At 42.8% G+C, this 25,775-nt stretch overlaps 2 protein-coding genes across 3 annotated transcripts in view; both read right to left on the minus strand.

Moving 5' to 3' along the window:
• Positions 1-11,947, minus strand: part of ITGA1 (integrin subunit alpha 1) — a 70,289-nt gene extending 58,342 nt beyond the window's left edge. The window contains exon 1 of one of the 2 annotated variants that reach the window (XR_014517227.1): positions 11,260-11,606. Coding sequence is in view for 1 of the 2 variants with exons in the window: in XM_083465770.1 (XP_083321896.1) it covers positions 11,260-11,320 (61 nt within the window). In the remaining variant the exon portion in view is untranslated. Of the gene's footprint in view, positions 1-11,259 lie in introns of both variants that reach the window. The other variant, XM_083465770.1, reaches the window with a different exon arrangement.
• On the minus strand, positions 569-5,544 carry PELO (pelota mRNA surveillance and ribosome rescue factor). The gene is made up of 2 exons (XM_083466177.1): positions 4,513-5,544; positions 569-2,157 (listed from the first exon to the last, which is right to left on the minus strand). Exons 1-2 carry the CDS (start codon positions 5,236-5,238, stop codon positions 1,726-1,728), a joined length of 1,158 nt encoding a protein of 385 aa, XP_083322303.1. The 5' UTR covers positions 5,239-5,544; the 3' UTR covers positions 569-1,725.
• Positions 11,948-25,775: the final 13,828 nt, after the last annotated feature.

A 25,775-nucleotide genomic window follows, 5' to 3' on the forward strand; every position in this document is an offset into this window, starting at 1 on the left:
TGAAAACTCACCTAGCACAAGGCAAACATTGTTCTAGTCCAAAGAGGCTACCTGTGTGTTGTAAAAGTTTTCATCTCTCATAAAAAACACTAATTAGTCCTTGAAAGTACTGAATTCTGTAGGAATATTGAAATGAACCCAGTTTAGAGAGGGAAATGGCTATCAGTATTCCTCTGGTGGTCTTAGGTCTAGAGTTCAAGTAAAGAGACTATAATCCCAAATCCAGAAGATTAGACACACACGTTAAGTTTTGGGATTGCAGAATCCAATCCCACAAGGAGGAGAAAATATTCCTGAATAACAGCCCAATCTTATGTATGTTGACTTGCAAGTAAGCCCACAAAGTTCAATGGAACTTATCTTTAGAGAAAGGTGCCTAGAACTGAGGCCTTAGATCAGTAGACTGCACACAGGGAACAAAGACTTGGTTCCCCAAACCCAACCACCTCCCAGCTCATTCTTTCACTGATTTTGTTTAGCTGTTCACTTATTGAATCCGTGCTTACTTCCTAATAAAATAAACTAATAGGACACATGAGCAAGACTAGTAAAATCCTCACAAAATAAGTTTGTTGCCAACATTTTATTAAAACATAGGTTTTAGTTTTTTAGTGATTACGCTATTCTATGAAAACTGCCTTTTATGATCTAGGTAGCCATGAGAAATATGCCATTGTTATGATTAACCCAGCAATAACAGTATTTAATAAAATATGGGTAGGCCACACATGACCCACCTTATGCATTAACAGTGTCCATGAGAGTTCGGCTTAAAATCCTTTTTTAATAAATCAAGTATTATTTTTGCTTTTCATTTTTTAAAATAGTTATTTGTTGCAACTAAAATTCTCAATTCAACAGCAGAGTAAATCAATGGCCGTGTTGGCATGATCAAATCACAACTTAATAAGCAATATATACTCAAACATCATGCACCCATATCCAGCCCCTTTGCTCCCACTTCACTTCTCTGTTCATGTAAGTTAGGAAACAAGACTGGAATCCAGTTACCCATACCTTCCTGTTACTTGAATCAATGGCTTCCAAACAATTTTAAATTGTGGCTTTGTATACTGGCTTGTTTGGAAGCCATTAACCTTTGTTTTGCCACTCATGTGAAGAAAGGAATAAAACAGCTACATGTGAGTGCCTGTAGCTTGTGCCCATCTCAGTGGTAAGTTGAAAGGATTGTGCAAAATCAGCCACAATCTTTCAGACACACAAATTACGAATAAAACACAATTACAGTTACAGTATGTCACACCATCTCAACTTAATAAACACTTCAACAATAATAATTTATAACATCCTAGCATTTAAACAATTTCCCATGATAACAGGGGGGAGGAGAGAGAAACTTTTGTTTGTGTGCAACACAGAAAATACTTAAGCAAAACATTATCTTCTTTCATGGTTTCAGTTTATTGGTTTTCCACATGTTCCACAAAGCACCAGCAATGTTTTCAAATTAGTTATGTCAGTCCAGTTTTGCTAAGAGAGAACTATCATAATCATTACCACTCACACAAGGAAAATGTATAAATATGCAATTTTCTAGAGCAGCACACTAAATGCTCACCTTACCAGTCACTTAAAAAAATAGTGTTCCCATTGTTTTTTCCCCTTTTGGTAAGGCATGGTACAGAAGCATAAAATATTTGGAACAAAGACACCCCCTTCCCTGCTGAAGCAGTCATTACATGAGAAGGGTGAATGAGTACACCATCAATCTTCTTCAGAACTGGAATCTTCTTCCTGATCAGAGAGCTCAGCAACAGGAAAACGCAGAATGGCAGCCACACCTGTTAGTTGTCCAAGCTGTTCCCCAGACACATGAAGACTGGAGAAGATGCGAACAGTGCCCATGTTGTCACGCACACTATCAACTAGCCGGACATAACGACTGCGTGCAGCCACATCCTGATGCCTAAAAAGTTCATCACTGATCAATAAGGTATCAATAGCCATGGCTTCATTGGCTTTTTCCACATGCTTGAGACCATAAAAAGCCCGGTCAGGCTCATGTTGTAGCATCTTGTAGAAATCATCTAAGGCTTTGACTTCACCAGCTGCTTTAGTATCAGCAAGTCGACTAGTCACAGCTGGGTCACACAGAGCTTCTTTTAATGCATATTTATGTCCAGAGGAAGAGTGTACCTAGAATAAAAAAAGAAAGAAAGAAAAGAAACAACTTTGATAATGACTTTTATTTCTTTTGAAAACTGAATTCCTTAAATTTGAATTGTTTTCAAGTCAGGTAAAGATTCTCGAATGCAAAAGCCCCTGAAGTTACAGGATTGCCTGTTGTGGTGAGACATGATGACTGACGATAATGATAACTATTTACATCATTCAAAGAAGTTTTTATGTTCAGTTACTGGAAAGTTGTGAGATTACATCCTACCATTTGTAACTATGTCCTATGCTTAGTTTTGCTAGATACGTTAAAAACAACAGTGCTACTGGTGACTTTCTACAAATAAGGTTTTTTGAACAAATTTCAGTGATGCACATACCACATAGAGTAAGGGTTGAGAATGCATAGCCCTTCAGATGTTGCCGGACTACACCTCCCATCACAAGCTAACCACTGGCAATGCTGGTAGTTCAAAAATATCTGGAAGGTGGCAGGTTCTCCAACACTGTTGCAGAGCATTTCACTTTTTACAACCATCAGAAGGATTGCCATGCTAAGCATCCTTACTAGTTTTAAGTCTAATTGACTAGGATAACTTTTGTGTAAACATATGTAGGATCATACACTACTTCACAAACTTTATGGCCCGCTAGGAAGAGTTCTTAATCACATCCTCCATATTAAGTGCAAGTAGCACAATAGGACACAGTTTCATTAGAATGAGAATTTGCCTCAAAAAGCTCAAACATTTCATGCTCATGCAGGCCTTTTTAAAACATAGAATAAAAAACTGGTATTTAATACTGCCACTCTCCTTTCACATATATAGTTAAAGAATCTTAAATTTTGGGAAGGTTTCATTGGCATTAGAAGCATGCTTGCACCTCTCCTTTCCAAAAGCTACATGTAAAGTTAAATAATACTTCTGATGGATTTACATACAACCCACAAGATTTTGTTCTTTTTGTTGAGCAGTATTTATTCAGCCATGCTTTAAAGCTGTTTTAATCTTATTACTTCTTATACCAAAAGTTTCAGCTCTGTCATGTAAGCCTACAAGTACATTAATTTCCAGAGGACCATGCACACAGTTTGAAAGATATTAAGTTTACCAATTACAATACTGCATAGCAGAAATTAATAAATCTGAGCAATCTAATAATGCAATGCAACTTATATTAGCATGCATAAATATTACAGATTTATGTATCAAATAAATGTTGAAGAGTGGGTCTCCTTACATCATTCATGACAGGGCTTTAGGCACAAACTAGTTTTCTGGTTATTTCAACCAATGTACACTAAATACAAGTTCCAAGGGAACTGGCATCAAAAAAGGGAAAGGTCTGGAGAAGTGATTATCAGTGCAATCTTACACATGTCAACTGAGAAAGTAAGTCTCAGTAAGGTTAATGGTGTTTATCCCCAGGTAAAGGGACACAGGACTGCAACCAAAGTAACAAGATGAGATTGTATTAGACTGGCATCTGAAACTGATGTATATCAGCCAATTAAACATGCTTTTTTCATAAATAAGTTCCACAAAAGCCAGTCAACTTACCTAAAAGTAACCATGCTTAGGGCTGAAGCCTTCAGAGGAAGGGATTCAAAGCATCAGTCTTACAGATACTTATCCCAAGTGGATGGGAAGAAAGTCTTCAAAGGACTTTAAGTCCCATTTATCTTGACAGGTCTACTTTAAATAATTGCCCAATCCAATGCATGTCTGTTCAGAAGTGAGCCCCATTAAATCAATGGTACTTACTCCCAGATAAGCCTGCATCCACATCCAACCCACAGCATTGAACTTGGGATGCCCAAGTTGGCTGAATAAGCATTTGTGAAAGGATGCCCAAGTTGGCTGAATAAGCATTTGTGAAAGGATGCCCAAGTTGGCTGAATAAGCATTTGTGAAAGGATTTGGATCCTATCTTTAAGACATCTGAAGGCAGCCCTGCTTAGGGAAGTTTCTACTATTTAATGCTGTACTGTTTTTAACACTTGATTGGGAGCCGCCCAGAGTGAGTGGGGAAACTCAGCCAGATGGGCGGGGTATAAATTAATTATTATTATTATTATTATTATTATTATTATTATTATTATTATTACCATTACTTAAAACAAGTGAATATTATAGGATGGCCATTAATGAACATTTTTGTGTGTGGCTGTCTTAGATGCATTCACCTAGTTCTATGTAGACACGTGCTGATATTTTGCATGTTCTGGCAAACCATGTTTGCACACCCGCCCATATATATATATATATATACACACACACACACACACACACACAGTATATATAACCCATTCCACTATCGAATAACGATACCCCTCCCTTGAACTTAAACGGAGCACGCTGTCTAGAGCTTTACCTGCAAAAACTTGGAGCGGTTCTCCAGCAACAGCTTGTTGTCCGTCTTCACAGCCTGCTGGAACATGTAATCGCAGAACTGCTCCCTCACGAAGCCCGGGCTGGCCACCAGCACGCACTTGACCACGTCGAAGTTGATGTGGCGCTGGATAGCCTGCGCCACCTGCTCGTAGAACCTCTCCAGCGCCCGGTCGTGCTGCGCGCAGCTGCCCTTCCGCTTCCGAGGGATGTTCACCTCCACCTTGGCCCGAGTCAGGGTCATGCTGGGCGTCACTAGGCAGACGTGCGCCAGCCCTTCCTGCATCACCACGGCCGCCACGTCGGCGCTCCAGGCCGGGTCGCAGGCCTGCTCGATCCTGTCGAGGACCACGCTGTCCCACTGCTTCTTGGCCAGCGTGAACTGGCGGTTGGGCTCCAGCTCGATGGTGTGGTAGGCGCCCATCTTGACGTACTCGTTCTCCTGGATGTTGGTGCCCTTGACGCGCAGCTGGCACGCCTGCGAGTCGAAGTCGATGGTCTCCACGCACAGCGTCAGGGTGGTGCGCACCCGGTTGCTGCCCACGCTGCCCGTGGCCGACTCCGTCTGCACCTTGCGGATGGTGGAGGCCCGCAGGCTGTCCCCGACCTGAAGCAGGTTGTAGGCGTGCCACATGTCCTCGGCCTCCTCGGGGATGAGCGTCACCTGCCCGGCGTTGTCCTTCTCGATGTCCTTCCGCACCAGCTTCATCCTGCCGGCGCCTCAGGGGGCAGGCGGGCGGCCCTGCCGCACCCGCCTCTCAAGCCCCGGGAAGAGCGGAATACGCCAGGCCGCCGCCTCAGAGGCCTGGTTCCTCTCAGTGAGTGAAAAGGATGAGGGGGGGGGTCAGCTATTCATGACTGGGCTGCCGAGGGCGAGGCCTCTCGATGCGGCGTGTGAGAGAAAACTCCCCTCAGCGACCCATCACTTCAGCATCGGCGGCCCAACAGCCGCCCTCCGGCCGCTTCTCCCCTGCGCCTGCGCGCCCGCCGGGTCCTGATAGGCCAAGAGTCGGCGGCTTTTCCTCCTCCCCTCCCTCCGAGCACGCGCGCTGGCGTCACTGCGCTCCCGCCGCCTTAGGAGCGCCTGCGACGTGCTCCCCACGTCGCGTCATCCGGCAGAGGGAAGCCGCCGGCTGGCAAGGCGGCCGGGCGTTCCGCCAGCCGCGCCCCGCGGCGCATGCGCGGAGCGGCCGGCCGGCTCTGCCCGGGAATCGCGGTCGCAGCAGAGTTGGGAGCGGCTCGCTGACTTTGTGCTATACAGCGTATGCGCGTCGTTTGCCCACCGCCGCGCAAGTTTCTGGTTTTAATAGTTTAAAGAGTGAATAGCCTCTTCTAGGAAATGCGCTCGCTCACAAGGCGAGTAGATCCCGTTACATGCGGTGGAGTTTATTCTTGCCTCATAATTTCCAGAAAGACTTTGTTTCTGCAATGCATACATTCCTGGGAGTAAGCCCTATTCAGTTAGAATCGCTTGCGCGCAAATATGCACAGGAGAAGCGGGCTGTGACCCCCCCCTTCCCCAAAAGATGATTAAAATAAGGTGCTTTTCAGCTGTTCGGCGCTTCTCCTGGCATAGCTGGTTCTTAAACCCTAGCTGTCAATTTTCCCATTTTATTGCGAGGAATCCTATTCGGAATAAGGGAATTTCCCTTAAAAAAAGGGAAACGTTGACAGCTATGTCTTAAACCCGATTTCAATTTTTGGAACTATTGTACATTCCCAGCTCTTGATCTCTTGCTTTAACAGCCCCTGAACAGCAAAACATTTAAATGGAGCTGGTAATACTCTGGCTCAAGTGCCGCTGGATACTTAAAGACTGGTATTTAATAAGGGATTGCGGCTGCTCATGCATGCACGTTTTTCACAGCGTCCACGTGACTTTGATAGCATCAGACTGTTAGACCATATTCCCCCATGCTTTCTATGGCAAATCCATAAAAAACCCAAAACTGGTTTCCAGTATCCTGTTTGCCATATCTAAATGATCCGTTCACCCCTGGTCTGGAAAAATTGGCTGCATACACACCATGCATTTAAAGCACATTGCTTCCCCCAAAGTTCAAGTTTTATTGCGGCCAAAGCCAGTGACACTAATCAAACAACAAGGAATCAACAACAACCTCAGGAAAAAAAAAAGGTTACACAAGGGAACTTCGCAGTGTAAGAATTACTTCATGGGAATTGTAGTTTACCCACCACAGAGCTACAATTCCCCGCACCCTTAACAAACTACAGTTTGGGGGGGGGGAGAAGCCATGTGCTTTAAATGTACGTTATATGCACATCAGCCCTATGCTTTGCACCATCTTTCCAGTGTGCTCAGATCCCGCTTGTGGGAAGAGATGACATTAGTAGGAAACCTGCTGAACCACTGAGGCAGAGTCACTGTTTCTGCATAGTGCCTTGCTTGCCATATAAAGGCAATAGAAACAGCCAATCTTAAGCATCATGTGCTCTGAAAGCAAGAACTGTAGCTCTAAGTGAATCTCAGTGTGCTTCCTGGCTTGCTTTTTGCTAGTGGGATTCCACGCATAACCGCAAATTCAGGTTGTGCATTTAAAATAGATTTGGGCTCTTGCACAACGGACCCTGTTTAAAAAAATTAAAATCAGACATTTGCAGCAATGAATGCATGGGAAAGTGTGGGAAGACAGGAAGTTGAGGCGACATCATATAACCTCCCCACAAACTTTGTGCAAACAAATCAGGATCAGTGCCCAATAAACAGGTAGTCTGCAAGTGACTTCATTCTAACTCTTAGGATGGTGCAATCAACAATGTGATAAAAACTAACCAAATAAGTAATTTTTTTTGCAGGACTAGCCCTCCTGTTCAAGATAATAGATTAAGTTTCTGATCTACTTTGTAACCCAGAAATTTGTGGGTTGTTTTTTTTTATAAGAAGTGGGTTATTCAGTCTTCAGTTGAAGATGTTCAGTTGACCCTTGTGCAATGTTCAGAAAACGATTAGGAAATACTTTTGCAATAACTTTGGTTTATTTATTAGGAAAACTAGCTATGCAAAAAAGGACTCAGTTGAAAACAACAGTCTCAAAATATATTAGTAATTGGTTTCATTGCAAGTCCTTTTTTTCAGTTCTAAGAACGTTTGAACAGAAAATGATGTGCCTTAACATCTTTTCTTTTTAAAAGCAGGTAATAAACAGTGAAGTTATTCCATTGCAGTATATGGCAGCCCCTTTGTTCACCACTTTTTATTATAACTCCTAGTCTGACAAATATTTAAATTGATGGCATTATTTTACAGCTGTAAAGTCAGCCATTTCAAAAGCCATTTTTGTCATTTAGCTTACTTTTTTAAAAAAACCAACAGCTTTTAAAGGCAGAAGTAGTGGATCGTGTTTTCAAAACAATAATAGTACTGAGGCTTAATATGAAATACTATTGCCATTATTATGGAGATACATCATGATATTATCTCAATTGAAACCCAAACTTCGAAACAATTGCTGGAGGGAGAAATAGCAACAAATTATTAGACTATTCTTTTGTTATACAGTATAGGAATAGAAAATATTCGATAAGTAGCAAATAAGATAGGAAAGGAGCTTGTTGAGAAACAGATGGTCTTATGGTAGAAATTTGTAACATTTTCTGCAGTTCATCCACCTTTCCTCTTAAAATAAGTCTGGGGGTGCAAAGGCGCTGATAATTCTAGGAAGCCAGTGAATGTTATAAATTAATGAATGTCAGAATTTAGCTAAAACTTGGGATATTGAAGGGAATATACAGGCTTCAGCAATTCTCCTGCAAAGTAGCCTGGCCATACTAGATGAATGCAAGCTGCCAGACAGATGACTGGGAGACCATATAACAACAGTTCTAAAAGACTACATTGGCTCTCAGTACGTTTCTGAGCACAATTCAAAGTGTTGGTGCTGACCTTTAAAGGCTTCTGCCCTGTATACCTGAAGGAGCATCTCCACCCCCATTGTTCAGCTCAGAGATCCAGTTATGAAGGCCTTCTGGCAGCTCTCTCATTGCGAGAAGTGAAGTTACAAGAAACCAGGCAGAGGGCCTTCTTGGTTGTGGCGCCCGCCCTGTGGAATGCCCTCCCATCAGATGTCAAAAGAGATCATTTATGCAACCTTCGGTAGACGAAGGTTGTGGCTCAGTTCTTCACATGCACAGGGGAAAGGGAAATAAATATTCTGAGAAAGATACCAAGTCGATGAGCCTACGTTAAAAAGAAAGAATTGGATAACTTTAAATAAAATCCTCAAAAATGCCAAATAGCTGATTGCTACTGGACTATAATTTTGGCCTAATAAAAGACACAATGGGGCTTCTGTATTTGGGATCAGAATTTGGCCTTATGAAAAAAGTTTCATTTATGTCTTGTGTGTACCCTTTCCTGTTCAGTCACATTTGAAAATCTTTAAAGTTCATGTTTATATTTTGCTTAGCATCAGTTCAGAAACTACCATGGCAAGTATGCAGAATTATCCTGCAAATCCTTAACTTTTATATTCTGTTTTCAAAAATGGGAAGGAAAATTAGAAGGCAGTGGCCCTATCAGGCCTATAACTCAATCCTTAGACATATTTGACCGGCTTGCTATGAAGCATTCTTAGATCTGTAATCTTAGCTTCAACTCTTGTTCAGTTAGATGTTGGCAATGGCTATGATGTTGCTGTTGAGCTGATGGTCTTATAAGAGCTGGCTTTTATCAGATTTTGTCTTTCAGTATGATCAACAAGGGTATCTTGCTCTATACTTCCTTTACCCTATATCCATCTCTTCCTCAGTTTCAGTTCTACATGTAAGGAACGTAAAAACTGAACCCAGGCAAGGCATCAGAAGAGAAAACAAACAAGCAAAAAATTAACCTGAAGGTCAATTCATACTTTTGTTCATCAGTTGAAGCCTGCAGCTTCTTGCGTGTAAGAATGAGACAAGACACCAGCCTAAATTTCTGTATTCACATTATGTTAAACATTATCTGGTAAACAGTTCAGACATCCAGCTTGTTATCAAGAACTGACGAATCAAGTGATGAGAAGGGCATGACATGTGGCAGCCCACACTTCTTAGAAGTTCACAGTTCTTAGAAATTCTAACTTCCATCCTGTCTTCAACAACGACATAAATGGATACTACAGCGGTACCTCGGGTTACATACGCTTCAGGTTACATACGCTTCAGGTTGCAGACTCCACTAACCCAGAAATATTACCTCGGGTTAAGAACTTTGCTTCAGGATGAGAACAGAAATCATGCTCCGGCGATGCGGCAGCAGCAGGAGGCCCCATTAGCTAAAGTGTTACTTCAGGTTAAGAACAGTTTCAGGTTAAGAACAGACCTCCAGAATGAATTAAGTACTTAATCCGAGGTACCACTGTATACTGAAGAGGAAAATAACCAACCACCTAAAGCAATAATGGAATATTCCACCCTGTGTTTACTCTCTGCTATCTTCCAGGAGCTTGGATGGTAACTAATGACCAACAGTCTATGCACTGACTATATGCTGCTCTACAGGTCCAATACTTCCTTTCAACCAAGTGGCCTACCTTTGTATTTTGATGTTCAGCTCAGAGAGCTCAGAGTAAATTCAACAGTAAATTATTCAACTACTAGTGGCTCGAAGGTGTTGCAGAGCTTGTTGAAAAAGAAATCCAGAAACGGAGTAACAAAACAGTTCATTATCTGTATGAAAAACATCCTTAAACATCGCCAACACTGTGTATAGGAAGGAGAATAGTACCATGCTATAATTTCTGGATGTTATAATAATATGACTTGTGCTGCCATTGCTTGGTAAGCTGGGATCACTATAATCAGGCATTGCTGCAACTGCAGTGCACATTTCCAAAGAACAACTCCCAAAGCAAAGACAAAAAGTTGAAAATTTAAACCACTCATCCCAGAGTTGTCTTATTAAAAATAAATAAAACCAGCCTGTTGAAAGTGAGTTACAAACTAGAACCAAACATTACAAAAGACACAAGCAACAGAAAATAATATTTTCATTTCCCCTTGGGGTGATTACTATAAGATTTTCTGGCTACTCTCAGCCTTTGTCAATGTGATGCTCCCCTCCCCACTTTTTTTTTTTTTGCTTCGCCCACATACTTCAGCAAAACCATCCCTCAGAGACCCACAAAGCATCGAGCAATTGCAATTGTGTTCATTTCCTCTCCCACCCCCATTTCCATTTCCTCCCATTCCACCACCCCAAAACAGAAAATGGTTTGTGTCAGGAAAAGCTGAACTCCCCTGAGTCTATGGTGCTCTAAGAAATCCTCGAGAACAGGGAATCCTGAAATGGAAACACCACATGTTTCACTGGCAGTGTTATGCTAAGTAAGAGTAAATCAGCTCCCTTATCTCCTGTGCAGTTAAGGGGGCGCAATTTGCTTCACTGTCCAAAATGATTTGCAAAAGTGAAAACCAAGCTTGCACAACAGTACATTTCAACCCGGTCACTCTTTCCTTGCTTGCCTAGTTCTATGATTTCTTATTTCCCACTTTCCTCTTTCTTTGCACCTTTCTGTTTAGTTTTAAGGCTTCTGTCAGCCAAAATCACTGAATCGCTGGTTGTAAAGTTGACTTAAAACTCGGGGTGGGGTGTGTGTGCAATTGGCTGAAAAGCAAACAGACTGAAAGAGGTGGGAATGATGAATTGCTCAATTCTGGGGAAATCCCAAAGCAGAAGGAGAGTTTGGCAGATGCGAAGCCTTCGGAAAGAAGAGAAAGATGTTCTCACCTGTCAGTACCAAGCAGGGGACAGCGACACCTGGAATGCTGCCGCTGGGACAGGAGCCCATGGTTGCAATTGCAAAAGGAACCCGTGCAGGGGAAAAATAAGAAAGAAACGAGGCAAGCTTGTTAGCAACAGGGGTTCTCTTGTTCGGCTGTTAACTTCACAGTCCTGTTGCTGCTGCCGCTGCCGCTTTTGCTTCTGGTCCCTTCTGCATTAGCAGCAGCAGCCCAGCCAGGCATTTCCTGTTTGTTGTTCAAGCCCTTTAAGTTTCTTTCCCCCTACACATCAAGATGAATTGCACCCCCCTCTCCCCAGCCCCCCTCCCTCTCCTCTTCCAAGTGGGCTCTGAGCCTTTGAAACCCCCACGTGGCTGGATCCCGGAGCTCAGAGACATGTACAAATAAAGTCAGATCTTTAACAGCTCGTGTTTAGGCTGAAGTCGGCAGGCTGCGAAGCAAACCTTAAAGGGACATCTGCATGCTTATAATTAATGGGTGTCTCCAGCTACCAGCCAGCTTCTACCAAATGCTGACAGTGAGAAGGCAGGTTTTGGGAACAACCTCTTCTCTCTCCCTCTCTCTCTCCCCCCACCCCCACCTTTCTTCCCAAACCGCGGTCCTAAATAATACTCTCTTCTTTGCAAGACTGCAGAGGTCCCTATTAAGAAGTGTGTGTGTCAAATTCAGATTTCAAGACACTTCCACGCTGAAGCTGCCCTTTGTGGGTCTAATTTTTCCTCCACTTACATCACTCTTTAAAAATGTTTCTGTTCTGTATATACAGGCGGTGGCAGTGGCGGAGACTGCAAATTCTCTCATGCAATTTGTATTTAAGATTAACACCTACTGCTTATTTGGATCATTCATGTTAGCATAAATTGCTCTACAGGCCTTGTCACATACAGTTTTAAATCTGCAGTCAAGCTGCTATCTTTCAGCCTCAGTTACCCTAGCTGTAAATTGGGAATAACAGAGACAGTTCTCAGAGAGCTATAGTAGGACCAAGTAAAGTGCTATATCATTAATGAAAATTCTAGTTTCCTGTTGGGTGACTATTCCCCCCCCCCATGACAGCCCATATATTCTGAATTGTTCAGTGACCAGCAACGTTTGATCCACTTCTGTACCAGTTTGTCATTCTGGTTTTGCCATAGTATTGCTTCAGTGTTCTTTGACAGCTGTGAGTCACTGCACAGCCTAGAATGAAAAACACACTGGGGTTTGTGAAGGTGGCACCCTGTTGGCAGAGAGATGGGCAGAGAGGTGTGATTTGCCTTCAGATGAAGTGCCTTGGGATTAAGGAACCAACCAAAACAGCAAGCAGGCTTCTGAACTGTCCAGATCTATTCCTGAGGCTAGATGTGAGGAAGAAGTCTGGAGAACTCAAAAACTTGCTCACTATTGTGTGGCATTTTGTTGGACCTAATAAAGATATGGGCCAACTATGGATTTTGGGGTGGGGGTGGAGTCCCTTATGGATCAACACAGCTGCCTTTTTCAGAATCTTTGCCTGGAAATCTGGCACATGGATAGTCTGTTTATGCACTTCCAATATGTACTGCTTGTATACTGTATCCGTAAATAATTCAAAATAAGCAACGTAGCCCTTCTTACCACTGGGGATTGTGGATCACATAGCTCTGGAACCTTGGAAAGTAACTGAGCAGGTGTGTGCACCAGGATGGAGTGAATCACAGCAGTCAACATAAATCTGAGCATCCTTGAGAAACCAAGCAAGTAAGGCATTTGAGGAAGAACCTAAAATAAAAGTGAAGGAGAACAGGGGGGTTTAAAGAGAAGGGTGAACATCTAGCTAGAGAGATTCCAGTTGTGCCTGGTCGAGGAATTCCGGGAGGCGGATCAGCAACTGATATGCTTGGACTGTGGAATATTACAGCCAGTATCTAATCAGGAGACTGCCAACAGTGGTGGGAATGCAAAGGTGGTGGAAGAATCCCAAGAAATGGAAGCTGCTAGGAAATCAAATTACAGGAAGAGATAAATGATTAGCAGCCCACTCGTTAAGGGAATGGCATGGAAGAAGGGACCAGCTGAGCAGAAATGGGTGACTTGTGGCCCTCCATATGTTGTTGGATTCACACCCAACAGCTCTGGCTAGGATGCCCAGTGGTCAGGGACAATGGGGATTATAGTCTAGCAACATCTGGAGAGCCACAAGTTCTGAGCTACAAACTGCAGACCTGGCTGAAGAAAGAGACCATATAGAGTTGTGTTTTTTTTAATCCAGTTGTTTCCTATGAGTATTTTAGTGGGTGGGATCAGTTCCCTAAAACTCATGTATACTGGCAGGTGCCTAGGGTGATATCCAATGCCAGTCATACTCAGAGCAAACCCTCTGAAATAAATGGACTTAAATAACCTAAGTCAATTGATTTCAGTGGCGCAGTTCTGAGCTGGTATCTCGCCTTCGTGTAATCATGAATTTTGCAAGAATAATGAGACCCAAAGCCTATCTTCCTCAGCAGAGACCCTTGCCCCTATAGGGACTGGGACAATGGAGAGAAAATGAGTTTACTTGCAGTTGCTTGGACAGAATGGACCTGTCCTGCTAGTTGGGCACAGCATACCCTGGGGCAAGGAATTGTTCAAGGCTTTAGATTGGCCTTCCTCATCCTGGCACATGTCAGAGGTTTGGGACTACAACCTCCATCATTCCTGACTATGCTGGTAGGAGCTGATGGGAGTTGTAGCGGAAACATCTGGGGGACACACCAGTTTTTGAGAAGGCTGCCTTAGATCTACAGTTGGTTTTAGGGTATGAGTTAGATTGGCCTGGGAATCAGTTCAGGAGCAGCAGGAGAAAGAAAGAGGTACCCTTTTCGGAGTAGATGAGAGGAGTCCTGTGATTTGGGGGCATATGGAGATGCCTGCTGCGACGCATGATGGGAGACCTTGGCAAAGACCACTTCACTGAGAATGTGATTGGAATTTTTAGATGATTATGATGGAAATGTAGCCAGAGATCATTTGCCAAGCATCAGGAATCACACACAAGCATACAACAATTCTATTCAGCCAAAGGACAAAAGTGAAGAGAAGCCAAAGCTCATCAAGGGAATAGTACTGGGTGAACACAACCCTTCCCCACCCGATTTAAATGGGGTATGTTAGAATCATGATAAACTGACATTTGAGACAAACGAGAAGTTATCGACTGGAACAAAGATACATTTCAGGGGACTGGCGATAGCAAAAGCCTGGGAGGGGGAATATGCATTTGCCTCAAAAACTGACCACAAAGGATTTTGCTGGCACCCTTTTGAGATATTTGTGCCAGTGTGGAGTAATTTACTCTGCATGGGGAAATGTGTTTGGATGGTGGTGCTCAATGCTCCCAGCAATAGAGCACTGGGATGCCTAGGAATTGCAAGCTTTAGCTTGCCAAATGTTTTGCCTTTGGGGGCAGCAGGAAAAAAGGGGGGTTGGCACAGACATTTAGGGCTCTCGGTGGTAAGAGAGAATGTCTACACTTTGCTGTAACCACATTGGTAAATTCATTGATGTTAGAAAATACATTAAATAATGTACCTAGAACAGAGAAAAGGGGCAGGGAACGAAGCACTGCAGTCTCAGGCAGCCCTTCTCTACAGCTTCCATGCCTGATCAGTTATAGCAGGTTGGGGGAATGGGTTGCTTACATGTCTGGGGAAGGGGGACAGGCAGGGCAAGTCATAACTGCTGCCTTAGCTCCTGCTGCTTTGGGAGATTTAAGGATATATGATTTATTAACTTTCTCCAGCTTTGAATGTAAGAAACCTAAATATAACAAAGACACCCTAAGTCTCCAGATCTCTCTCATCTAAAAGTAATTAAACAGGCCAGTGCTATCCTTGGGCTTAACAATACATTGCCCAGAGCCATTTGAAGAATCAACTTGAGAATATAGTGTTTGAAACCCAGATCTTATCCAGCATTACCCACAGTTACCCACCCTCTAGAGGATGACAGGGTTGGGCATGTGCCAGGACCCCAAAACCCACAGTGGGCCCACTGCCTTCAGAGTGCTGTTTCCACTTTGCACAGGTTGTTCAAGGAGATCAGATACAGCTTCAGAGAGTTCTCAGTTTGCAACTTCTTTCACCTTAAAGGTAAAAGTAAAGGTACCCCTGACCATTAGGTCCAGTCGTGGACGACTCTGGGGTTGCGGCGCTCATCTCGCTTTACTGGCTGAGGGAGCCAGCATTTGTCCGCAGAGCTTCCGGGTCATGTGGTCAGCATGACTAAGCCGTTTCTGGCAAACCAGAGCAGTGCATGGAAACGCCGTTTACCTTCCTGCCGGAGCAGTACCTATTTATCTACTTGCACTTTGACATGCTTTTGAACTGCTAGGTTGGCAGGAGCAGGGACCAAACAATGGGAGCTCACCCTGTTGTGGGGATTTGAACCTTCTGATCAGCAAGCCCTAGGCTCTGTGGTTTAGACCACAGCGCCACCCGTGTCTCAGCTTAGGGCCCCCCAAACCCTGAAGTCAGTAGAGATAGTTGCTCTTATTCTGACATGCTTTGCAGTGTGGACAAAAGCAAAAACCAGAACTTAACTCAACTCAGTATACAGATTTTAGATTCCTTTTCAGGGTCCTTTAAACCCTTCCTCTTGGAAATTCTCCATATATTCTGCTAGCATTAAACTCCTAAGCTGTTATCATGTTCTGGCCATTTTTGCTTCACAATGTTAGCTCTCTAGTTTGCAATTCTCTCTCCCCCACCCAAACTTTCTCTATACAGTCCTTTCTCTAATCACTTTCCTTTCAAAGTGCCTCTTTTGCAGTTCAGCTTTTGATCTCATTGTATTATTGTTTGCAAAACAGTAGGAGCTAAGAGCACATCTTTTTGCAGCGCTGCAAAAGCATGCAGTTCAAACCAGACTTATCTCAAATATTTGGAGATATTGGGATTAGTAATGACTCTCTTCACCCACACCCTCCTGAGCTGGAGCCAGGATTTTGGCGAATAATCGGAAGTTCATGGAATTTTCCTCTGCTCCTTTGAGAGTAATAAAAAACGGCTGCTAATGACTGCAAGCACTAGTTAAAATGTAGCTGCTATTTCGGTCTTGGATTTTGTGAGAACATGTTGAACCTACTTTCTCTATGTCAGTGCTCTAAAAGAGGCAATTTTCAGGAATCTGCAACTATTTAAGACTAAATTGCAATACCCTGCCAGAAGGTACAGAGAAATGAATGCTCTTACGTCCATCCATATTCATTCAGGGCTGCCAGATCATTCCAAGACTGGGGGAAATTGCCCATTGTTAATATACATGCAATATTTGGTTTAAAAATCAGTACGTAGCTTTGATGTTGATTTTTTTTAAAGGATTTTTTTTTAAAAAAAACTGTTTTAGGAATTATGGTTAGCTATTCATTAACCCTAAACCTAGAACGTGCATTCAGCTTGTGAATATTTGTGGCTTGATGACATTGATTTGAAGTATCGTAGAATTGTAGAACCAAAGTAAACATCGTGTGTGTTCCCCCTGACCCCAAATTGACAAACCACAATGAAAATAGATTTTTTGGCTTATAGAAATATGCATAGTGGACAGGGAGAGGTTTCTCTCCCTCTTCTAGAAATACCAGAGCCTGGAATCATAGATTGAGCTATCTAGGGGTGCTAACTTGAACAAAATATTGGGGGGGGGACCCAGGTAAGCCCTGCTACACATAACTGATCACAAGACACTGCACACATGCACCATTTGAGTGACAGTGCCTATCAACTTGGGGGGGTTGCTGGCCCCCTCAAATATATTATGGGGGGTGGCGGCGAAGGGAGCTCAGACCCTAGGAGTTGGCTCCCAAGGAGCTATCCATTCAATGAAGGCAAATGGTGGGAGAACTTAGGGCAGACATTAGGGAAGGGCTGTAACTCAATGGCAGAGCATCTGCACTGCATGAAGAAGGTCCTAGAAAGGAACTCCTTTAGCATCCTAAAGGTTCCAACATCTGAGGCCTTTTCACTGTGAAAAAAGCCATGGAGGGTCAGGGGTGGCATGACAGAGGGGTATAGAATCATGTATGATGTGGAGTAAATGGAGAGAGAGAAACTGAAGCTGACTGTTGGAAGATCCAAGAGAAAGAATGTCCTTTTTCACACAGTGTCCACCTAAACTATGGAATTTGCTGTGACAGGATGCAGGGATGGCCACCAACTTGGATTGCTTAAAAACGACATTAGACAAATTATGAAAGAGAATGGCTTCAAGGCTGCTGGCTATGTTGTCATCCAATGTCAGAGGCAGTTTGATCCTGAACATCAGTTGCTTGGGTGAGTGTGAGAGAAGTATTGTATTTCCTGCTCATGTAGGGTTGGCATACGTCCAGATTTTCCAGGACATATCCAGGTTTTGTCTGTTGAAAATAGCATCCGGGGGAAATGTTCAAAAACTGGTTAAAATGTATAGGCAGCCCACATTAGAAGTGAAGATTTGTTGGTGGATTTCCCCCCAAAATAGCTCAAAATCTTCTTTTTGGGGGGAGATTTTGCAAACGACAACAACAAACAAACCAACTCAACAACTTTGGCCCCCAAAAGCTCAAGCTAACCCTATGCTCATGGGTTTCTGACAGGCATCTTGTTAGCCACTGTGAGAACAGAATGCTATACTAGATGGATCCTTGGCCTGATCCAGAAGGATTCTTCTTAGGTTTATATGAAAAGTCATAAAAATGAGGATGAGAAGCATTCTATGGTACTTTTAGGAAAAGGGGGGCTAAAATGTGATCTAGAAAGCAGATTAGCTCAGCACACTTCTGCTCTTCACATTATATGCCATTATATGCTAGACTACTACTTGCAAGGAACTGGAAAGGAAATATTATTCCCACAAAGGAAGATTGGATATGTAAATTAAGCAAATTCATAGAGTTGGCGAAGTTAACAGCAGCCATAAGGCATCAAACTAATCAGAATTTAAGGTCAGAATGGCAATGCTTTGAGGATTACATGAAAAACCACTGTTCTAAGGATAATATGTTGATATGTATAGACTAAATTTGTAAAGCAGAACTAGAAAAAAGTAATATATTAAGGATATTAAGGATGACCTAAAGATGCAATGTTATAAATCTAAAGATTAAGAGATGACGAGTATTGGGGGAGGGAAGCCACATGAGTGTATGATTTGTTTTTGTTTGGTTATTATTTTGTATTGTTATTGCTAACTGAATATTGTGTACCTTTGGAAAATAAAATTATGGGGGAAAATGTGATCTACAAAGCTTATTAGCACGGAACACTTCTGCTCTTCACATTGTAGGAAAAAGCATTAGGTCCCTCCACTCGCTCTGGTAGTCTAACCTTCAACATTCAGGCTTTGCCAATACGTATGACTCGCGGTGAGATGAGAGCTGACTTGAGAGGTCACCTACAATTTTCCAAATACTTGCATGTAGGCGGCTTAGCAGAAACTTGAATTGCTGCATTCAAGTTTCTTTGGAGTGGTTGTTAAGTGTGCTAATATTAGTTATCAGAAAATAGGCAGGTAAGGTTGAACCACTACTTTGCTCCGTTATTGTAGTACAAGAAGGCACCAAGGACAAAAATGAAATAAGGAACGACAAGAAGGAACTAAGGGTCTTTGTAAGCATTGGTGGTGGTGGGAGAGACTCAGTTCCTCAAGTGCTGGGGCAGCCACCAAGGACATGAAAACGAGAAAAAAGAAGTTCACAAAGGCAAGCAAACTGCACTGTTCTCCACTAATGTTGTCACAGACAATAACCTAGTGTTTCCCCTGTTTTCTGATAACTGAAGCAGGCATTCTTCCTCTTTCCTTTCCTTTTTCATTCTGCAGAATGAGGTGGCCACTGCAGGCAGCTATTTCGGGTATCATGAAAGGGAAGGAAATTGTTAGGAATTTAATATCTGTATTAAAGAGAAGCACCTGTGAGGATTTTCCACTAAGGTACCAAAATAATTTGACTAGCCTTAGGTACTAAGGTACCTTGGCTTGGGAGAAGGGCACCAGAATGTATCAGGATCAGCCTTGATAACTGGCAGCACTTTTCATTGCTAACATCTCCAGTGTTGACTTTAGCATGTGGAACTGGTAAGAGCCCTTCCCTAAGAAAAGTACACCCCTTGCATTCTGTGTGAGTTAGTGCTCCGTAAACGCCTCGTGGTTGGAAAAGCAATGGTCCAAAACACGATGAGAGATGCACAGCCAGTCTGACGTGCTTAAATGTTCCATTCAAAACTGATGCAGAGAGATGGTAGAGTTACTCACCTTTTGTTGAACCCAATTGCAAAGAGAGAAAGCCAGAGTAGTGAGCCATGCAGGGATGCAGCAGGAAGTTTCCTGCTACGACTCCAATGATGGTCAACCAGTGGTCATGTAGAAGACCACCCTCATGGTTCAATAGGAGAAGGATTCAATCCAACCATGTCCCAGTTGCTTGGTCAGCAAAGGCAGAACTGAGGTTAGTCAAGAGGGAAACCAGAATGTAGGGAGACATGGGTCAGCTGCCATGGAAACCATGAATGGAAGCCCAAATGGGATGGGTGGCCTGCCAAACCTCAGTGTTCCTGCCAAACCTGTACATGGCTGTTCATAAGTCAGCCAGACACCCAGACCTCTCTAGTGGCAGAGAGAAGAAGAAGAAGAAGAAGAAGAAGAAGAAGAAGAAGAAGAAGAAGAAGAAGACGACGACAAATTTGCTTATACCCCGTCCATCTGGCTGGGTTTCCTCAGCCACTCTGGGTGGCTTCCAACAAAATATTAAATACAACAATTAATCAAATATTAAAAGCTTCCCTAAACATTAAGATAGTATTGTGTTTTGTTATCGTGTTCCTATATTTAGACTTAGATTTTTGTGTGAACTGCTTTGAGCACAGATTTACTTGTGGAGAAAGTGATATATTAAAAAAATTGCCTTTGACAACAATGATGATTGGTGGTGCTTGTACACCCACATTCAATCTAGCAACGAGTCTTCTTCCTCTTAACTTTATTACTGTCACAGACCAGCATAAGAAAAATATATAATAAAATACCGGTTAGGATTTAAACAGATAATTGTTAGAGAAAATAAGGGCACAGAAACAAGCATAGCAATGAGTTAGCTATCTACAGGTAGATTTTCAGTTTTCTGGAATCTGCCTAACTTACTATGGTTTCTGAAAGCAGGTCTTCTGGTTTAAGTATGTGGCATTATTGTGCTATTGATAATAAAAATCAATACGATTTGATCAAATTGGCTTTAATGCGTATTTCATCCTATTTCATTTTGTGAAAGCGTGTTCTCCTTCATGGAGAGCACGTGTTGCAGTGGGGGCCGCCAGGACACTCCAAAGTTGGGGGCGGGCTAATTGATCGTTGGCCACTGATGCGATTGGGGCTTCCCTTGTTGTTGGGAAGAAGTTAATGTTGCCATTTGTTGATTGACAGCCAGAAATGCTAAAACTCCTTGCACGAGGCTAGGGCTTCCTCTTTTTGACCGTGCATCGGATTGCCCGTCCCCCCCCCCCCTAGAATTAGGGTTGTTCGCTTTGACCTTGCTATGCCTGTCATGGGGTTGTCTGCTCTTGGGGCAGGGGCCCAGTAGGAATTTTGTCCATCTGGCTGATTGACTGGGGCCATTTGGTTTTTGCCTACTGCGTAGCAAATCGTCACAACTTGTAAGGTTGCGGTTAGGCATTGGTTTATGGTTTGGTTGGTTGAGGGGCATGAATTGGCTGTGCCTGCCCCTCTAATGCTGCTGCTGCAAGGGATTCCGTTAAAGGAATTGGGGGCTAACTATTGCTTGTCCACTCTGCCAAGGGGGCTCGGGCCACAGCAATGAGCTCCTGGTTGCATTTGGGGTGAGGGCAGGTTCCCTGCTCCGTTGCTACCCCCAAGTGTATTCCCCTATTCTGACTTTTGCATCGTGCGGAATGTCAGTCTGTCCCCCATGGTGGGGGCAGATAGTCGCAACCAATGCCTAAGCAACCACTCACAAATTTGTATTTTAATAAAGCTGTGGCCAAAATTATGCCAAAAACCTTAAACAAAATATTCTGTGTGATGTGTGAGTTATTGGGGTGGCCCTGGGGACCTCGACACGCAACAGCTCTGGTATTATTCAGATCAGGCGTGGGGAACCTTTGCCCCTCCAGGTGTTGCTGAGCTACAGCTCCCAGCATTCATTGCTAGCTGTGGTTGATGGGAGTTGTTGCTCAGCAACTCTGGAGGGACAAAGGTTTCCCACACCTGATTTACATGAAGAACAGCTTATAAATATTTCCAAATACATAAAGAACAAGAAATTCTAATCTCGTTCCCTCCCATCAGACACAGCACAGTCATGCTAACGAAAACTAAATAAACTACAGTTTTCATTTAGGATGTGCCTTGGCTGGCTTTGAATTTATCACATGATTCATATAATGATTATTCACATGCTAGCAATATCTTTCAGGGAATCCACGTCTTTCTTATTTGGCTGCAGGAAATATAAGACAGACGGATTCTATACACTTGGGGGAACTGTGGAGGAGGCATTCAACATTTCTCTGTGGCAACTGTGACCAAGAAGCAAGTCCTAGGAAACGGCAGTTGCTGAAAGTTAGTGCCGAAAGCCAGCCACTCCTTTTCCTGAAATGCAGGATGCAAATGCTCCTTTTGTTAAAATTGACCCAGAACATGGAAGGAAGTGCTCTAAGACGCTATTCTACAACTATTGTGTGTGTGTACAATAATTCAATTTATCGCCTAGAATAAAGAATAAAGAGGAGGAGTAGGAGGAGTTTGGATTTGATATACCACTTTATCACTATCCGAAGGAGTCTCAAAGCGGCTAACATTCTCCTTTCCCTTCCTCTCCCACAAGAAATACTCTGTGAGGTGAGTGAGGCTGAGAGACTTCAGAGAAGTGTGACTGGCCCAAGGTCACCCAGCAGCTGCATGTGGAGGAGTGAGAAATCGAACCCAGTTCACCAGATTACGAGACTACCGCTCTTAACCACTATACCACACTGGCAATTTATATTTTATGGTAAGGCAGAGGTGGGGAATGTCAGGCACAGCAGCCAAGTGCAACCCTTCAGGCCTTTCTAGGGCCCTTGGGATTCTCCTTGGCCATGCTCTCAACCTAGAACACACCCCACCCCAGCTCTACTTTGACCCTTCTTCACTGCTTTCCTCTGCTGCAATGTGTCCTCAAACTGTGACGGTGCCTCCTGCTTGGTACTGGGTGAATGAGGGACCACCCCACTCTCCTGAGCTCACATTTTCCAGGGCTGGCTTTCTTCCTGCCCCCCGCAAGACTTCAACAATGTCCTCACAAGCTACATCTCAAGAAGAAACCATCAGTCCATATGTCTGAATGACAGCCTGGAGACATTGACCATTGGCCTGGGATTTCAGGGCAATGAGATCCTGAGTCTGTGGCAAGCCTACCTTGATGTCACAGATACAGTGGTACCTCAGGTTACAGACACCTCAAGTTACAAACGCTTCAGGTTACAGACTCCGTTAACCGGAAGTAGTACCTCGGGTTAAGAACTTTGCTTCAGGATGAGAACAGAAATTGCGCAGCGGCGGCGCGAAAGCAGCGGGAGACCCCATTAGCTAAAGTGGTACCTCAGGTTAAGAACAGTTTCAGGTTAAGAACTGACCTCCGTAACGAATTAAGTTCTTAACCCGAGGTAACACTGTACCACCTCTTGGCAATTTTTCACATGCACCAGATTAACCTCAGCAAATTAAGAAATGTGGTTGTGGACTTCCCCATGAAGAGAATACAAGGCCCACCCCACCTGGGAAGCCTGCATGTAAACCATGAGCTGTTCCATCCACTTAGGGTTCCTTTTCCAGTCACTGTGCTCCTATCACCAAGCATTGAAGCTGGGCCTTCCCTGAACACACAGAGGGTTCTCCTTGTGTTTAACATGCAGTTACATGTACTTTTGTAGAGGGAAAGGAGGCCATTTACTGTGTTTTTCCTACACATGTTTTGTGAACTCAGGTTAGGAAGGTACAATAAGAAGTGACCTGGAACACCTGATCAGTATGAGACTGCCAGTCTCTTGCTGCATAATGTTAGGTCTCTAGCTTCCTTCGTCTGCTTCTTTTTCAGTAAATGCTTCATTTCAGAGAGCAGCGGCAAGCACTCAATAAGAGGAAATGCTCATTTAGCTCTCCAATACATCAGGCTATCTCATTTTGCTCCATAACTACCAGTTACAGTGCGCTCTGCTGAAGATGATATATATTCTCTCCTGGAAGGCAGTTATTAGTATCTGCAGTGGCAATTAAGATTATATTGCATTTTCGTATGGCTTTCTAAAGATTTATTTATAGTTCGTAATTAAAGTCGCTATTGAGCCCCACAGATCAGCATTGCTGTGGATCAAAGAGGGAGTAAACAGCAGAAATGTCTGGTTTTTGTGTTAAGAAAGCATGCAGAGCTAAAAGGCTTGATGAAAGAACACAGTCTTTGACAGTGCAATCTACTCAGAGGAAAGCTAACACCATAGAATTATAGAGTTGGAAGAGACCCCAAGGATCATCTAGTCCAATCCCCTGCAGTGCCTTATGGGGATTGAACCTGCAACCCTGGCATTTTCAGCACGATAGGTGCTTCCCCCCTAGAAAAATAGGTGCTGGTACTCACCATGAAGTTGTTACAGTAAGTGCCACACTTTTTAAGAACAACAACAACAAAAGTGCTGCTATTGCAGATCCTTGAGTACCCCCTGAAAAAAAGCACTAAGCACGATGCTCTAACCAACCTAGCTATTTACACAGTTGAATGGGTCTTACACGCTGAATTTTCATTAACATGTTGGTTTTGGGAAGAGTGAACAAATTTCTCTCCCTTCCTTAGGTATATGCTAGCTCCTGCAAAACTACTGAGACTGAGCCAGCAGCCAAGACTGGGATTATGGACACAGTGATATTATCCAAAATTTTGTCTTCTTTCTCATTCCAGAGTGTCACTGATTGCAAGACTAAGAGGTCATGTCATGTTCCTTTCTGTTTTAGTTACCCATAACAGAACATGAAATGAGTTTATATACTTAAAATTCCTCCACATGCCTTGAAAGGCATAACGCTGACCTCTTAAAACATCCATAATTTGACCGGCCTTTCCTGTTTCTTCTGTGTTTCACCCGCCAAAAAGAGATACAAAGCAGACGTGCAGCTGAGAATACACAAAATATTACATGGAAAGTAATGGCAGGGCAAAACTAAATCTCCTACTGATCAAATTGGTCAGCTTATTAAAATAAGTAGCAATCTGTTATAAAGGTGAGAAGGAAAGGTGAATAGCTCATATCCTCCCAAACAGGATGCGACCAAATCATCACTCCTCTTCTCCAGTAGGCAATTTTTAAAAAAGAAATAAAAATAAGCCACATATTAAGTATCCTGCTGGAACGCATTCTTTTTTTAAAAAAAAAAAAATTATTAAAAGTTTAAGAATTAAAGAAATAAGTAAAAAAGAAGTAAAAAAGAAAGAGAAAAAATAAACAGTACAAATCAATACATTACAATACATATAAAAAAGCAAAAGACACAATACATCAAAATAAAAACAAAAGCAAAAACAGTTAAAAACACATCCAATATTTCCATATCTTTATCTTTCATTAACTTGTTTCATCGACCTCCTCACACCTCCCTTTTTGTCTTCTAGTTATTAATAATTTCAGCAAATCCTTTCCATCTTTCACTGTTTTTTGTCATTTAGTTATCTTAATTTATTTTAACCTTATCTTACCATTAAAACCCTAAAACTTATTTATACTTAACTCCTTATAACATTTCTACTAAAGCCATATAATTTCATTCCAACATTTTTCTAACACTCATTAATTTTGCAGCATTTCTCTAAATAATTTTTTAAAAACTTTTTTCCCAATCTTCTTCCACCGTCTCTTCTCCCTGGCCTCGGATTCTGTCAGTCCTTTCTATCAATACCATATGGTCCATCAACCTGGTGACCTTTTGTCCGAGGCTCTTAACTCTTTTCCATGTCCCTTCTGCAGATCTTCTTCATATTTATACGTGCACTTTACTTTATCTTCTGCTGATCTTGTTCTTAATTTCCTTCCTTTGGCACTGAGGAGTAGATCTCGGGGAAACTCCAACCTAACAATGTCTTTATTCCTTCTCGACAGGTCAGCCCATTCTCCATAGTCAGAACTAAAGTCCAAAAGATATTTCAGAGCGCCAATCTCCCCCCAACCCAAATCCAGATCCCAAAGGCCAGAGCATCCCTGCATAAGAGGATCTATCCAACTTTCCTTCTCCAATCCAAGCAGGGCTCCATCCCACCAAATCTGGCTTTCTCTAGATTCGATCGTAAAAGGCAACAGCTTATGTTCATCAAATTGCCTCTGTGAGGCCGGGGCTCTCTCCACTTGAATTACTTGAGGTTCAACAACAACTTTCTCCTTCGTCTTCTCCACAGCTTGCCATGTCAAAACAGATTCCTGAATCAATTTCTGAGTAGTTTCTGTATAGGTATTCACTTTTTGTCCCAACTCAGTCATTTTTTGTCCCAAATTGTCAATT

This window comes from Podarcis liolepis (genome assembly GCF_965112155.1).
Source record: "Podarcis liolepis genome assembly, chromosome: 11".
NCBI classification, from domain to species: Eukaryota; Metazoa; Chordata; class Lepidosauria; order Squamata; family Lacertidae; genus Podarcis; species Podarcis liolepis.

What these genes read in the sequence shown, in the direction of transcription:
- PELO (XM_083466177.1), bottom strand. Translation starts at nt 5,238, where the DNA reads ATGAAGCTGGTGCGGAAGGACATCGAGAAGGACAACGCCGGGCAGGTG. An exon ending in ACCGCTCCAAGTTTTTGCAG is followed by an intron (nt 2,158 to 4,512) that starts GTAAAGCTCTAG and finishes TTTTTATTCTAG; the next exon opens with GTACACTCTTCCTCTGGACA.